General features: G+C 37.8%; 1 protein-coding gene across 1 annotated transcript; it reads right to left on the reverse strand.

The window, feature by feature from the left end:
• Nucleotides 1-5,624: 5,624 nt before the first annotated feature.
• LOC107772875 (pathogen-related protein-like) lies at nt 5,625-7,202 on the reverse strand. The gene is given in 4 exon segments (NM_001325147.1): nt 5,625-5,902; nt 5,981-6,282; nt 6,545-6,677; nt 7,026-7,202. Coding segments are annotated over 4 exon segments (729 nt in total). The 5' UTR covers nt 7,185-7,202; the 3' UTR covers nt 5,625-5,767.
• Between the last annotated feature and the right edge of the window lie 9,763 nt (nt 7,203-16,965).

Consider the following 16,965-nt stretch of genomic DNA (forward strand, 5'->3'; position numbering starts at 1 on the left):
TTCTCAATAAACGAATCATTTTGGGTCTGTTAGTCCCAAATCATTATATTCAAGGGGCGATTTTGACTTAGAATTTTGGGAGTGTTACTGTTAAGAGAAAAATAACTTTTTTTTCTTTGATTGGCTTTTTCTTTTGCATTGTCAAATATGGTAGGCTTCGTAAGGAAAATGTCAAATTGTTAGGCGGAAGAAAGAAAAAATTTGTATTGCAAATTTTCAACCAATCCTTCGTTCTGATTGGTTGAAGATGTGGGCTATTTCTCCCATAAAAGAAGAGCTTCGACTTCTTCATTTCACCACACAAAAAGAGAAGCAACACAATAGTTGCAGAGAGTATTTCTCACACATTGTGAGAAATAGACTGTGTAGAGAAAAATATAGAGCGGGCGATATTGTAGTGAGGTGAGAATATCAAAAAAGGGTTATTTCTTTTGAGTGTTGTAGTGGTCTTTGGAGTATTTTACTCGAACCTACAAAGTGTAAAATTCCTTGCTATAGTGATATTAGTTGCTCGTCTCGGGGCCGTGATTTTTTTCCTTATTCAAAAGGGTTTTTCACGTAAAAATCTTGGTGTCGTTGTCATTCTTTTATTCTTGTTAATTATCGTATCTCGATACTATATTATTATTCCGCTTTTAGTACCGTGAATATTATTTTTGTAGGGAGTTTATTCCGAACAACTGGTATCAGAGCACAGGTTCTGCTCATTCACATAAATACTATTTACTTGTCTACTATACTCGGTGAAAAATAAAAATGTCCGGAGTAAAGTACGAGGTAGCAAAATTTAACGGAGATAGCGGTTTCTGAACATAGCAAAGAAGAATGAGAGATCTGCTCATCCAACAAGGATTACACAAGGTACTAGATGTTGATGCCAAAATGCCTGATACCATGAAAGCTGAGGATTGGGCTGACTTGGATGAAAGGGCTGCTAGTGCAATCAGGTTGCACTTATCAGATGATGTGGTAAATAACATTATTGATGAAGACACCGCACGTGGCATTTGGGCAAGCAGCTGCAATAGTTTTCACATCAAATCTCAGCCAACAACCCCAATAAATTAGTCAAATCCTTCAAGTGTAAACCTTCACCCGTAAGTTTTTAAATTGAGGTCTTTAGAATATAATCCTTTCCAATAAGAAATTATTTTTTTGAAATATACTTCCTTCAAATAAATATCTTTTAAACATATAAATTTTTCAAATAATTAGCCTTCAAACATAGTGCTTTCAAGATAAATACTTTTCAAGTATAACCCTTTCAAATAAATATCCTCCAAACATAGTTCCTTCAAGATAAATACTTTTCAAGTATAACCCCTTCAAATAAATATTCTTTAAACATAGTTCCTTTAAGATAAATACTTTTCAAATATAAACTTTTCAAGTAATATCCTTCGAGTATAAGTCACCCTGTGACACCTAAACATGGAAGATTAGCAGCTCCGAATATAGATATAACCATAGGGGAAATCTACGGAGGTACCGTTCCGTAGTTCCGAATTAAAATATGCAGTGCTGGGGATCTTCCGGAATACGTCCGTAGTCCCAAAATAAATATGCAGTGCTGGGGGATCTCCCAGAATACGTCCTTAGTCCCAAAGTAAATATGCAAGACAGGGGGATCTCCCGGAATACGTCCGTAGTCCCAATTTAAATATGCGGTACTGGGGGATCTTTCGGAATACGTCCGTAGTCCTAATTTAAATATGCAGTGCTGGGAGATCTCCCGGAATACGTCCGTAGTCCCAAAATAAATATGCAGTGCTAGGAGATCTCCCGGAATACGTCTGTAGTCCCAATTTAAATATGCAGCGCAAACAATAGAGATAACAACTATAACACGACAGAAACCTCGTACATCACCACAACGAGTACAAAAGCAACAATGACAGAAATGCAAAGTACAGCAAGCAAATCAACTCAAGAATTTAAATCATAAGAACGATAGAACTCATTCACAAGGAATAACCACAGTAAAGAATACTAGGCACAAGGAGAACAACTTAACAAGGGAAAACAAAACAAAAATGTAGCAACGATTCCACAATATTCAAGTCAACAATAAGAAGCCAATACGGTGAATATAAGGACATAAGAACCCTAAAAGGCCAACTTTTTACAAATAAGCCCGAGCACGCACTCGCCACCTCGCGTACTCAAATCCTAAGGGGAAAAAATCCCCCACACAAGGTTAGGCAAGATACTTACTTCGAGTCAAGCTCAATCAATCCGGAATGACGTCAAATTTAGCCGGCAAGTCCCAAATAATATAATGGAGTTGTTCCAACTCTCAGAATCGCATTCCGACCCCGATATCAAAAAGTCCACTTCCGGTCCAAATCTCTAAAAAATTCTACTTTCGCCATTTCAAGCCTAAATCAGCTACAGACCTCAGATTCACAGTCCAGACACGCTCCTAAGTCCAAAATCACCCAACGGAGCTAACGGAACCAATAGAACTCCATTCCAGAGTCGTCTTCACATAGTTCCGACTACGGTCAAAATTCTAAGACTTAAACTTCCGTTTTAGGGACTAAGTGTCCCAAATCACTCCAAATCATCTGGTAATAGAATTCAACCACGCACGCAGTCAATACACATAATACGAAGCTGCTCAGGTCCTTATGCCGCCGTACAAGACTTAAATTCTCAAAACGACCGGTCGGGTCATTACAACAAGGGGCTGATTGCAAAGTTGAAGGGAGATTTGTCCAAGTCATTTGATATGAAGGACTTGGGCCCAGCACACCAAATTCTGGGTATGAAAATAGTTCGAGAGCTAACAAGCAGAAAGTTGTGGCTGTCTCAGGAGAAGTACATTGAACGTATACTGGAACGTTTCAACATGAAGAATACTAAGCCAGTCAGCACACCTCTTGCTAGTCATCTAAAGTTGAGCAAGAAGATGTGTCCTACAAGTGTGGAGAAGAAAGGGAACATGGCTAGAGTTCCTTATTCTTTAGCAGTCGGAAGCTTGATGTATGCAATGGTATGCACCAGACCTGATATTGCTCATGCAGTTGGTGTTGTTAGCAGATTCCTTGAAAATCCTGAAAAAGAACATTGGGAAGCAGTCAAGTGGATACTCAGGAACCTGATAGGTACCGCGGGAGATTGCTTGTGCTTTGGAGGATCTCATCCAATCTTGAAGGGCTAAACAGATGTTGATATGGCAGGTGATATTGATAACAGAAAATCCACTATTGGATATTTGTTTACATTTTAAGGAGGAGATATATCATGGCAGTCTAAATTGCAGAAGTGTGTTGCACTTTCAACAACTGAAGCAGAGTACGTTGCCGCTATAGAAGCTGGCAAGAAGATGGTATGGCTCAAACGGTTTCTTCAAGAGCTGGAATTGCATCAAAATGAGTATGTCGTCTATTGTGACAGTCAAAGTGCAATAGACTTGAGCAAGAACTCCATGTACCATGCAAGAACAAAGCATATAAATATGAGATATCATTGGATTCGTGAGCAGGTGGAGAACGAATCTTTACAGGTCAAAAAGATTCACACGAGTGAAAATCCTGCTGATATGATGACCAAGGTGGTACCAAGAGACAAGTTCGAGCTATGCAAAGAACTTGTCGACATGCACTCAAACTAGAAGACAATGCTACCTCCTTCAGGTGAATGGGACTGGATGGGGAGATTTGTGGGGTCCATCCCATAAATTAAGGAAGATAACTTTCTTCCTTTGATTGGTAGCCATCTTTTTCTTTTGCATTGTCAAATATGGTAGGTTGCAGAAGAAAAATGTCAAATTGTTAGGCGGAAGAAAGAAAATATTTGCATTGCAAATTTTTAACCAATCCTTCATTCTGATTGGTTGAAGAGGTGGGCTATTTCTCCTATAAAAGGAGAGCTTCGACTTCTTCATTTGACCACACAGAAAGAGAAGCAATACAATAGTTGCAGAGAGTATTTCTCAGGCATTGTGAGAAATAGACTGTGTAGAGGAAATAGAGAGTGAGCGATATTGTAGTGAGGTGGGAATATCAAAAGATGGTTATTTCTTTTGAGTGTTGTAGTGGTCTTTAGAGTATTTTACTCGGGCCTACAAAATATAAAATTCCTTGCTATAGTGATATTAGTTGTTCGTCTCGGGGCCGTGATTTTTTTCCTTATTCAAAAGGGTTTTTCACGTAAAAATCTTGGTGTCGTTGTCACTCTTTTCTTCTTGTTAATTACCGTATCTCGGTGCTACATTATTATTCCGCTTTTAATACCGTGAATATTATTTTTGTAGGAAGTTTATTCCCAACATTGGTTTGGTAAGTTCTTGTGTGTTCCTAAGCTTCTATTTGGTATCCGGCCCTAGGCACTGCATAAAAAACTAAATATGGTCCAATTTATCGTCTCTATGTCTACATATGTCTCAATCTCAAGCTAGTTGGGTTGATAGGGTCTAAACAGAGTGACATATGGTTACTGTTATTCATATAGAAGAAAGAATATGGGATTGATACGGGTCTAAATGGAAAGCATGTGTTATTTACTCTAGAATATGTAGAGTTCCGAAATATTTTATTGGCTGTTTTCGCTCCCTTTTTCTTTCCAAGGTTAGAATATAGTAAAAATAACTTGAGAATTGTAGGAGTTCCATTAGTGGAGTTTCAAGCATTACACAAGACTTAATGATTTGCATATAATATTGGTGAACATCATTCTTATCCAATTGCTACGATATTATGATTATGCTATTAATGCTGTTTTCCATGCTGTACTCAGGCAGACAAGAAAGTGCAAGATACAGTTTTGAGAATCTTCTCTTTAGTGTTTGTAGGTTCAAGGAGCTTACGCCTTACTGGCACATATAACTGTAAGGTTTCTATGTTTCACCTACATCTAAATAGACAAGTTAACCATGTGACAATGGCCACATTCACAAATAAACAAATACTAGTAAGTTTGACAGGTCTAACACAAAAAGTTAAGAAAATGCATTTTCCTTCCATAGATGAAATGGAACTGGTAAAAAATGACTTGGATGCCTTTGCCTATATATATAAGTGCTCCATAAGTCTCAGAAACATTAATGATTCCCTCGCCTTATGCTTATTCGGCATAACATAGTAGGTAACTGTTAAAGTAGCATACCTCTATAAGCTATTTCATTTCTTTCTCTTCATCAAAGTCAATACAGAACATAATTTTCGAACAATTACTACTGTGCTTCTATACGTAACTAAAACTGGAACACTCTTTGTGGCCTATAGGTCACATGTTTGAGCCACTAATATTTGCATCAAGGTATATATCTACTTTTTGATTTGTTTGCATCAATATATACTACCTATGATATTGCTAGTGTTGCATTTCTTGAAAGCCTCAAAGTTGCTTCTCCATTGTCTACAATATATCTACTTGTTGATTTGTGATTCTGTGGAAGTTAAATTTCTGTGGTTTTAACTTTAAATAGTTAATCTATGATACGAATGTTCCTGTAGAAGTAGATGTATCACATATATTCACAGTCCTAACTTTAACAACTACTCAGGTTTATGAAGAGGTTTAGGCATCTGTATCGGTCTGCAATTGGAATTCAGAAACAATATTTTCTACTCGGGAAGCCACTTTAAAAGGAGAAGCATTGGTTAGAACAGAGTTCCATGACTGAATCATACTTTTTATTTGAGATATTGAAGAAACAATAGTCTACACTTTTGGAGCCTGTTACTAGAACAACAAATTTTTCCAACTAGATGCAAATGATGGATCTTGTCTTGAAAATAAGCAGCAGTTGCTGGTTTTGCTCTTATTTCATGAAAGGACATTTTGAAGCAGCCAATGCCAATTCACCATTGCTTTCTCCTTTCACAAGGCCTCCAAGCAATTCTCCTCTATCAAAGAACATCTCTGCCTTAACAATCTTGTTACTCTCTTTCTCCAACTGTTTCAACAATCATTTAATTAATTAATAAAGAAAGGAATAATTTAATTGAAAAGGAAGATGGTTTCTGGTAAGTACTTCAAAAATGCCAATCCCAAAGAGCTCAACAAGTCCTCCAGTAGAGGCATGTCCTTTAAATGGACCTTCCATGTAACCCCAATGCCTAAACTTGTACACTATTTCTGGTGGTCCTGAATAAACATGTAGGATTTCAATCGCGAATCCTCGTAAAAATATGGATCTGAAAACTTTCTGTGATGATTCAAATGTTTCCTCGTCAGGGTTGTAGATTCGAAGACTCTCTGGCAATGATGTTTGGAGGAATATATTATAGCTACCGCCAAGCTTTGCAGATTCTACCGGTGTCAACCCTTTCCTACCTATAAATATTTTACACTGTCAGTGCATATAAGTTAAACTTAAAGTATAATATGGGATAATTCTCTCAATTGGTCATGGTTGAAAGACGTAGCAATACAGAAATAAGGAGAAGAAAATCGCACATACCCCTTCTCCTCACAGACAATATAGTGATCAACTAAGAATAGCTTTCTTTCCATTAAGAAATGAAGTCTTACAATTAGGTACTAAATATTTTTGCATAGAATGAAAACAACAGCAGAAACTGTGACAGAAGTATACCATTGACACTAATCTTGAACTTTTTTGGATCAACAGTTTTGAATTCATTAGGATCTGCCTTGTGGACTATTTCCATTTCCCAAGTCTTCAACAGCCTCTGCACTTTCTCTTCAAGTGATCCTTCAGGCCATACCTAACAAGTTAAGAGGTAAATAAATCCAGTTTCTATTATAATGTTAAACTTCTAAATTTGGGTACTAATGAATGATTTTATTTTCTTTAAACATGGTATTTCACTCTTTACTGAAAAAAAAACGAAAATAAATAAGTAACACATGTATCAATCACACTATTACATAAACGTCAGATGACAAAGTTCATAACAAATTCAGTAGCTACTTGTACAATAGTAAATGTAAAGTACACGAGGAAGAACATATTTACTAGTTATATCATCTTAAATATCGAGACATTCTTAGAATCAATCAAAAGAGTTTCTAAGATGTATTAAAAAGTGGGGGGGTTGAAAAAGAGAACATACATGAGTTCTTTCTTCTTCAAAGAGCTTATCAACAACATCATAGGTAGGAGGACCATTTCTCCATTTTGTGTTTTTCACCTCTTCTTCACTCAAGTAGTCTCTGTATCTGTCTCCCCCTCCTACTATGTATCTGTCTCCCCCTCCTACTAAACTTGCCATTTTGTTTTGATACTAACTAAGAAGCCTTCAACTTCAAGGGGGATTTTATATGATCAAAAACCTAACCAACGACAAATCTTGGCTTCAAATTGGTCAACTAGAAATACATATTCTATGGAGGTATCGTGGAAATAACGTGCAGAGTTCAATATAGGATATTTTATGGGTTTAATACCTCTAAATAAAATATTATCCACTAGTACTAGATTGAGTTTTTCATTATCCGCTGAACACATTATAAAAATTAAATAACAGTGAAATCAAAATGCCACTATTATAAATGTCAAACTTGAGTTAGACGGGCTTATTGACGAAATCTTTTTACTAGCACCCGTATTTACATTTAAATTAAAGCGAGAATACATGCAAATAATTTAACTGTGGTAAAAGAATCAAAATCTGCAAGATACATGTTTCTTTTTCATGTGAATATTTCAATCTCCAATAATTTTGTTTTTCATTACTTAGGTTGGAGGCCGACAAGTCCCCTCCATAATTGCATCCGGATGTTAAAATAATTAGACGAAGATGACCAATTTGAATCAAGGAATTAGATTCATCGAACCTAGTTGTGAATTTTCCATAATCAAAAAAAAAAAAGGTAGGTGATTGACTAGGAGTATCTTGTCCTCGTGTATGTCTGATGGGTTCTATCTCATTCAATAGTCAAAGTAATAGGCATGTGACTAAGGAAAATTTTTTTGGTTTGGTAGCCGACTTTATTAAATTATTTTGGTTTGGTAGCCAACTTTGTTAAATTTTTTTGGTTTGGTAGCCAACTTTATTGAATTTTTTTGGGTTGGTAGCCAATTTTGTTGAATTGTCAACATTGAAGAAATAAAAGGAAAAGTGTGTTCAAATTGTCAAATATAGTAGGCTTTAGAGAGTGAGGTTTTGGCTATAAAAGGAGAGTTTCAACTCCCATTTCTACACACCAACAAAGAGAGGAAGAAAGAGTGAGGTTTCACACACAAGGTATAAGAAAATAGTCTGTGAGAAAAATAGAGAGTGAGCGATATTGTAGTGAGGTGGGTATATCAAAAGAGTATTATTTCTTTTGAGTGTTGTAGTAGTCTTTGAAGTATTTTACTCGGACCTACAAAGTGTAAAATTCCTTTCTATAGTGATATCGTTGCTCGTCTCGGGGCCGTGGTTTTTTCCCTATTCAAAAGGGTTTTTCACGTTAAAATCTTGGTGTCGTTGTCACTCTTTTATTCTTGTTAATTACCGTATCTCGGTGCTACGTTATTATTCCGCTTTTATTACTGTGAATATTATTTCAGTAGGGGGTTTATTCCCAACAATTTCTGCATGTATCATTTTTCATTTCATTTAAAGAAAATTATTTTACAGTATTCCTGGAGTATGTGTATATTGTATTGCTCATTAATCTCTGCCCCTGTGGCAATTGAAATCTTCACATTTTTGCATCTGGGACATTCTTAAAAGTGATAGTGCATGTCCATGCCCAAGGAAAAGAAATTTTGACCAATATATGTAATAGAACCTTGGGTTGGCTTTAATTCTCCTCCACAAAGATTTCTTGGCTCTTTGGTGTTGAGACAAACATAAGATGAATTACTGTCTAGCTTTTATAACTATGGGATTAAAACATATAGAATCTCAATTTGGCCCATACAAGTTTGCACAGTTATTTGATGGGGTCCACACCCATTAATTAATAGAAAAAAAGAAAGAAAAAGAAATCTAACGATGGCAAGAGCAAGTGTGGGCAACCGATTCATAATGTGCAATTTGTAAAGTGAGATTCAATCTCTTGGTTAATTGGGTCCGTCATCAAAGTCCACTCTATATATCAATCTCAATTTATATATATCTCATAGGAAAAATATATTTGACAGTTAAAAAGAAAGAGTAAGGTTTCACAAACAGTGTATAAGAAAATATCTGTGAGAAAAATAAAGAGTGAACGATATTGTAGTGATGTGAGAATATCAAAAGAGAGTTATTTTTTTTGAGTATTGTAGTGGTCTTTGGAGTATTTTATTCGGACATACAAAGTGTAAAATTACTTACTATAGTGATATCAGTTGTTTATCTTAGGGTCGTGGTTTTTTCTCTTATTCAAAAGAGTTTTCCACATAAAAATTTTGGTATTGTTATCACTCTTTTATTTTTGTTAATTATCGTATCTCGATACTATATTATTATTCTGATTTTATTACGGTGAATATTATTTTTGTATGGTTTATTCCCAATGCTCAGAACTTACCACGGGGTGGTATAATTCCTTTTCTGCTTGATGCGTTAGCCCTCAGCTTAATATTTTTGGCCCTTCTGGTTGTATCAACTCGTGCCACATCCTTTCTCGGGCGCGACAATCTTTATTATATTCCTTATAGCTAGCCAACTTAAGGTATGCACGACGCGTTAAAGTTAGTGTGTCATAGGGGCGGAGGCCGGAGCTAAACTCGTTGAAGGGTAGGGGTGTTCGTCGGTCGGTCCGGTACGGTATTTAAATATTTCGATTCAGTATTTTTGATATTTGGTTTCGTAAAATACTATATCAATACCGTACCTAATTAAATTCGATATAGTTCGATTTTTTTCCTTTCGGTTTAGGTTTATTCGGTTTGGTAACTTCGATTTATTCGATTTGAATACTAACTAGTGTATAGAGTCATAGACAGCAATATTCTTAATTAAAGTACTCAAAAGTACGAACCTTAAAATATTTGTTGACATAAGTTTTGTCCAAAACTAGCATATACCAACCTAAAGAGAGAAACCTTAGAGAAATGTCGTGTTGATTGCTTAGAATTAATTGATGAACTTAAAGAATAAAGGAAAGTAAAATTTTAGATTTCTTATACTTATGTTATAATTAATAAAATGTGTATTGTGTAATATAATATATATATTTCGATACGATATCGGTATTTCGATATTTCATTTTAAAATACCAAATACCATACCTAATACCAATTCTTTTTAAAAACTTAAACCAAATACCATACCGAATACCGAATACGAAAATTTTCGATTTCGGTACGGTAATTCGGTATTTACCAAATTATGCACAGCCCTATTGAAGGGTGGTTTAAGTTGAACACTTTTATCGAAAAATTGTATTCCTTCCGTTTTAATTGATGTGAATTTGTTTGATTGGGTACGGAGTATAAATAAAAAAATACTTTTAGAATTTGTGGTCTTAAACAAGTCAAAAAGGGACCCAAAGTATTTGTGTGGTTATAAAAGCTTCTCATTAAGGGTAGAATTGTAAGTTTAAGCTAAATTATTTCCAAATTTAGAAATGGGTCATTCCTTTTTAAACGGACCAAAAAAGAAATAGGTTCACATAAATTGAAACGGATGGAGTACTATATTTATAGGTCAATTGTTATTTTCATATATATATATATATTAAATCTTAAATAATGTTTCTGAAATTACTAGTTTCATCTCTGTCATAAACTGCTTTTTGACGCCGCACAACCACCCATTTTGCTAGTTTTCTTCCCCAACTAACACCACTCCCTAATTATACAACTTCCCATTCATAACTTCAAGACAATGTTTAAGCCTTGTTTGGAGGTATGACTATTGAGTATTATTACAAAAACTAAAGAAGCTGATCTTTGCAGTGACGCCATTTGGGCAGACAGAAAACGAATAACCTATTAATCAATTAGATTAATTCAAAGTTCATTGTCAAGTTAAACATATATTATTTCGCCTCAGCAGCCAGCTTACGTCTTTGCTTTCGTTTTTGTAGTCAAGATGATGGAAATATCTTTAGAACTAGAAAGTTGGGTGGTTCATAGAACAAATTATACTTAGAAATCATTACTCCCATATAAACACTTATTTGTTATAAGAAAAATTAAATTATGGTGGATGTCTACTCTTTCTCCATTATCTTCTCAAATGTTTAATAATATATTCAATGACATATTTTTCTTCACTTTTCATGTCTATATAAAGGCTTTGTAATAGATAGAAAAATACATACAATTGAAGAAGAAATAAAAATCTATCATCTCTCGATATCTCTTAGCTTGATTTTTCTTGTTCTATATTGTTACTTTGAGCTATATTTCATCACACAATTATGAGCACGAAGTCTCTAACCTCAAGGTTGAACTCCACTTCTGTGTTACATGCACGTCTTTCTGCTACAGCAACAAGTTCGAGCTTTAAACCATATAAGTTTATACCAATATTTTGGAATAAGCAATGGTCTGGTTATTAAAAAATTAGTATTTATGTGGCTGCTAAGGATGCCACCTTATTAAATTTTCATGAACTAAATAATAGGTGACATGCGGTATACTAAATAATCTACAAAATAAAAATTATACTTTATTATGTATGCTTATGGTTTTACCTTGTAATACGATTTTAGTATGCCTAGTATAATGATTATACATTAGTTTACTGTCAAATATAATATAATAATAATAATACTCGTAATTATTTTATTTAAATAAAATAAAATATTCGTACAAGAAGTATGTACTACACCAAATTTTTCATTGATGATAGTTCTTATCAAATTAACATGTTGAATCATTTCTATATGGAAAGCATATAGTAGTAGATAGTAGACAGAGATTTGTCCCCTAATTTTTTTTTATTTTCTGATTAACCTAAAGGTTCTGCTATATCTCTTATTTTTCTAGAGCATAATACTTAGTTTTCATAAAAGTGCATGGTAACTAGTAGTATTATATTATTCTATTTGATACATCATTTTTCTTTAATGTTCTGGTCATATTACTTTCATCTTGAAGTAAGCTTATTACAGCAAAGACCACATGTGAATTTTTAATATTATTTTGTATTTTCATATATCTGTTTGACACTAATTACTTAGCTGATTTGAGTAAACGAAAGTCTATTGTTGAGAATTATATCCAAATGATATTATGAAGAGTTTAACTCAAGAGGTAAGCATTTTCTTCGTATTTGAAATTATTTTTATCCTTTGCTATTAATGATATCAACTTCAATGAGTTCAAGTCGCTATGCACCATGAGGGTAAGACATCAGGATCAAGTCTTGATGCTCCATGATGATAAGAGTTGGGTTTGAGTCCTAATTCATTATGGCCTAACATGCCTTTATATTGGTAAGATATTGGGTTTGAGTCCCACTACACAATATTGATGATATAATGATAACTAAAGAAAAATAATATATTTTTCATGAAAAAGGCATGAATATTGCCCCACTTGATTTGCTCAGTTCTTGAAGTGAATGTGGTAGCGGCGCATAATAAGTCTAAATGAATACGAGAATGGCTTTCCCTTCTCACGCGAATGGCGTCTCCATTGTCGTTGAGGACGAGAACTTTGCTATGGTGGAGGAGATAGTTCCTCGTAGTGAGAAAGTCAGGTCTGATTTTACAAAGTCGCTTGAAGTTGATCTCGAAATCTCCGAGTCGGCGATGAAGGAGGCCTATTTATAAGAGCTAAGGGCAAAATTCAGCATTCCCGCGCGCATCGAGTTGGTCCCTGCCGGGCGGGATATGGTACAAGTCCACCGCCCCGGGTACTATGCGTTCTACGCTTACCCCTTTCATGTCGGCTACACTCTTTCCCTTTTTCTACTGGCCGAAGAGTTTTGCCGTTTCTATGGCGTTTGCCCGGCTCAACTCGCACCGTATATCCATAAGCTCATAAGGATGTTGACTAAGTTTTCGGAATTGGCTAGGGTTGAGATCACACTTCGGTCATTTGATACATCTCTTCGCCCCTAGTTTCTATAGGGGGCGATGTTAAACCTTCGCCACCGAGGGGGCAAGTGCCTGGTGGTGAAGATGGATGATAAGGCTAACCGTTAGTTCTAGCACAATGTTTTCTTCGTTAGAACCAAGGACGTGGTGGCCAACGCAGATGGCTTCCCTGAAACTTGGAATTATACTCGTAAGCGTCTAACTTCTCTTCGGTGAGGCATTTGATTTACTTCGCTTAGTCGTGGGTTCTGATCTCTTTCTCCTTTCTTATGCAGCCAAGACTACGCCCTATCATTTGGTCGGGGATATTTCTGATTGGGTCGGCCGACTCCTCCCTCACATCACGGGAATTCGTGAGTGGCCGGGCTTTTTCAAGAAGTTTGGGCCTGCTCCCTCCTTAACCGGTGAGTTTCTTTGTTTTGGCCTCTTAGTCGCTTACCTTTTGTAGTTTACTCTAGTTGACCTTTTTTCTCTCTCTTTTGTACTTTTTTTAGCTCCAGCCCGTGGGTCTTCGAGGAGGCCGAGATCTCCCCACATGCATTCCATAAGAGTAAAGTTGTTGCCTCGTCGGCTTCTGCCCCTTCTACGACCGCAGCTGATTCTGCTCTCTCCTCGATCCCACCCATTGCTTCAGCATCAATTCCTCCTTTATCTGCAGATACTTCGGCAGCGGAACCTTCGGCTTCTTTTTTGTACCGTCTTGTGGACGAAGAGGAGGAGTCGCTGCCAGATGATGGAGACCTGATGCCCCGCAAGAGAAGATCAGTGGGTATTGACAACGACGTGGCCCACGTCGTGGACTCTATGATGGATGACTTTAATCTTCATGAGACGGCGACCATTATCATTGAGGACTATGTCGGACTGGCGTCTGAGGTTCCAAGATCGGCAGAGGCCGGCGAAGGTATTTCTCTCACCTCTGTGATGACGAAGGTCGAAGAGCTGGCCACTGGAGTTTCTGATCCTTTGCGGCAAGAGGGGCCGTCGACTTCGCAGCCAGCCGATGATACTTCTTCGCCTGCCGATGGGAGAGGCAAAGGCGTTGTCGAAGATGGTTATGAGACGAGTTCAGAGGTTGATGTCACTGACCTGAGGATGATGAAGGAAGGGTTTACCCAACTCGAGGTGTGGCTGGAGGGGTCTACGAGGACCATTGCGATCCCCATGGAGCGCGATCTGTTAAATAAGATGGAGAACGTAGTCCCTTCCCTCGGCCCTCTTTGCTCCGACGTAGAAGGTGAAACCCTCAGAGAACTGGACGATATTACTCTGTCAAGGGGAATAGCCGACCTTGCCCTCATGGTGAGTATTTTAGGGCTTCGTTTTTCTTACTGTAGTGTTGTTCTTTTGTTATAGTGTTTTGCCCTTGTTAGCGGAAACGTTCTCACTTTTGCTTTCCTTTTTTTTTTCTTATGATTGCAGACCATGATCTTGGAGATTGAGAGCGCTCGAAGAGAGGAGAAGCGTAAGAAAATATTTGAGAAGTTGGAGCGCAAGTACTTTGAGTATCGCGGCAAGTACCGGGAGATTCGCAGACATTTTGGCAAGGGTGGTAACTTGCGGGCCCTTCGTGATGAGTTGAAGGAGAAGGATGATGAGCTGGTGAAGGTCATCGAGAAGTGTAGTGTCCTTGAAGGGATGTTGATAGGTAAGGAGGAAGAACTCGAAGTCAGCAAAGGGGTCGAAGACCAGTGTAATGATCTCCACGCTCAGGTGGTTTCACTGCGTGCCCAGCATGAGGAGTGTCAATCCATACTTCAGATTTTCCTAATGTTCCTCGAGAGTTGTATGAGGAGTGTATTTATGTCGAGGCCCAGTTAGACGTGTTTTGAGATTTGCATGCGGCGGGATTTATTTCTAAGACCGCCCTCGAAGATGCTCGTGTTAAAGCTCGTGAAGCTAGAATCGCTTGCAGGTATGACCCCGTTATGCCAGAGGACTACGAGGACGGGGGGGACGAAGGTGTAGACCGGCTCGAGTAGAATGCCTGGTATGACGCTGCATATCCTGAGGGCGAAGGCGGCGATGGCGAGGGTGTTGAAGGTCAATGGGGCGACGCTGTTGAGGACCAAGTTGGTGGGGATGTCGGGGGTCGTGATGGTGGTGGCCAATATTTTTCTCTTTTGATTTTTGTATATTTTGCGTGTAGTTGGTGGCGTCTTCATGAGCCTTTGTAAAAAACATTTCAAGTATGAAATGCCAACTTTGTTATTTGTATCTGATTCTCTTCCTGCATTTCGTTTTTACATTTGTATGTTTTTTAATTATGTCACTTGATTGCCTTGATTTTCTGACCGTGATCACTTAATGGCAAATGGTGGCCAGAGGTTGGTGGGCGTTTGTTCGAACTTAATTATGGCCGAGGGCCAGTTTAGGTGTTAATTCGAACAAGGTCAAACATAACCTAAGTTTAATTATGGCCGAGGGCCAGTTAGGTGTTAGTTCAAATGAGGTCGAACATAACCTAAATTTAGTTATGGCCGAGGGCCGGTAGGTGTTAGTTCGAACAAGGTCAAACATAACCTAAGTTTAATTATGGCCGAGGTCCGGTAGGTGTTAGTTCGAACAAGGTCGAACATAACCTAAGTTTAATTATGGCAGAGGGCCGATAGGTGTTAGTTCGAACAAGGTCGAACATAACCTAATTTTAATTATGGTCGAGGGCCAATAGGTGTTAGTTCGAACAAGGTCGAACATAACTTAAGTTTAATTATGGTCGAGAACTGGTAGGTATTAGTTCTAACAATGTCGAACATAACCTAAGTTTAATTATGGCCGAGGTCCAGTAGGCGTCAGTTCGACGAGGTCGAACATAACCTAATTTTAATTATGGCCGAGCGCATGTAGGCGTCAGTTCGACAAGGTCGAACATAACCTAATTTTAATTATGGCCGAGGGCCGGTAGGTGTTCCGATAAGTGCGAAGTTTGTCTAAATCGTAAACCTTAAGCGTTGTTGCTTTGGTCATACATTTGGAGAAATTTATAAATTTTCGAGAGGTGGCTGGCATTCCAGTCCTAGTTTCAGTCTATTGAGTCCCTTCATTGGTTGACTTGGAGAATGCTTGAGAGGTCGAGCAATGAAATAGTTGTCCTGCCCCATCTTTGTGTACTTCGACTTGAAGTGTTCCCTCCGTCGCCTCATTAAAAACCTCCTTGAGAAAATCTAATTGGGACAAAACTCAAGTGAAGGAAAAAAGAGTACGACTTGGGGAACGCTTTATATCTTAAAAGTTGAAGTACTTGAGGTGGGTAATATTCTAGTTGTTTAGTAGTACCTTTCCTTCCATTATTTCTAGTTGGAATGGCCCTTTGTTCGCTTTTGCTGTGATTTTGTATGGGCCGTCCCAATTTGTTCCTAGTTTTCCTTTCTGTGGGCCTTTGCTCGCTTGTGTTTTAGCTTTAAGCACGTAGTCCCTGATTTTGAGCGGCCTAACCTTTGTCCTCTTATTATAATAGCGTTTTGCTTGTTGTTTTTGCATGATCATTTTTTATGTAGGCCATGTCTCTTTATTCCTCAAGTTCGTCGAGCTTCTGCCTTCTGCTTTCGTCGTTCCTTGGTCCGCTCTCATAAGAGTACCTTAGGGTGGGCTCTCCAACCTCAACTGATATTACTGTATCGGTCCTATAGACCAAAGAGTAAGGCGTCTCCCTTGTGCTCGTCTTTGGCATTGTTCGATTGGCCCATAGTACTTCTGGTAATATTTCTGGCCACAGTCCCTTGGCGTCTTCAAGCTTTTTCTTCATGATGTTCAGTATCGACTTGTTGGAGGAATCTGCTTGCCCATTGCCCGCGGGGTGATATGGCATCGAGAGTATCCTTTTGATATGCCATTTCTCAAAAAACTCGGCGATCTTCTTTCCCGTGAACAGGGGTCCGTTGTCGCATCTGATCTCTTTGGGGAGATCGAACCGGCATATGATGTTTTTCCATATAAAGGAGATCACTTCATGTTCACGTATTTGGGCAAATGCTCCTGCTTCCACCCACTTAGAAAAATAGTCAGTTAAAACCAAAAGGAATCGTACGTTACCTCGCCCTACCGGGAGGGGGCCCACGATGTCCATTCCCCATTTGATGAATG

Source organism: Nicotiana tabacum, chromosome 12 (assembly GCF_000715075.1).
Source record: "Nicotiana tabacum cultivar K326 chromosome 12, ASM71507v2, whole genome shotgun sequence".
Classification (NCBI taxonomy): Eukaryota; Viridiplantae; Streptophyta; class Magnoliopsida; order Solanales; family Solanaceae; genus Nicotiana; species Nicotiana tabacum.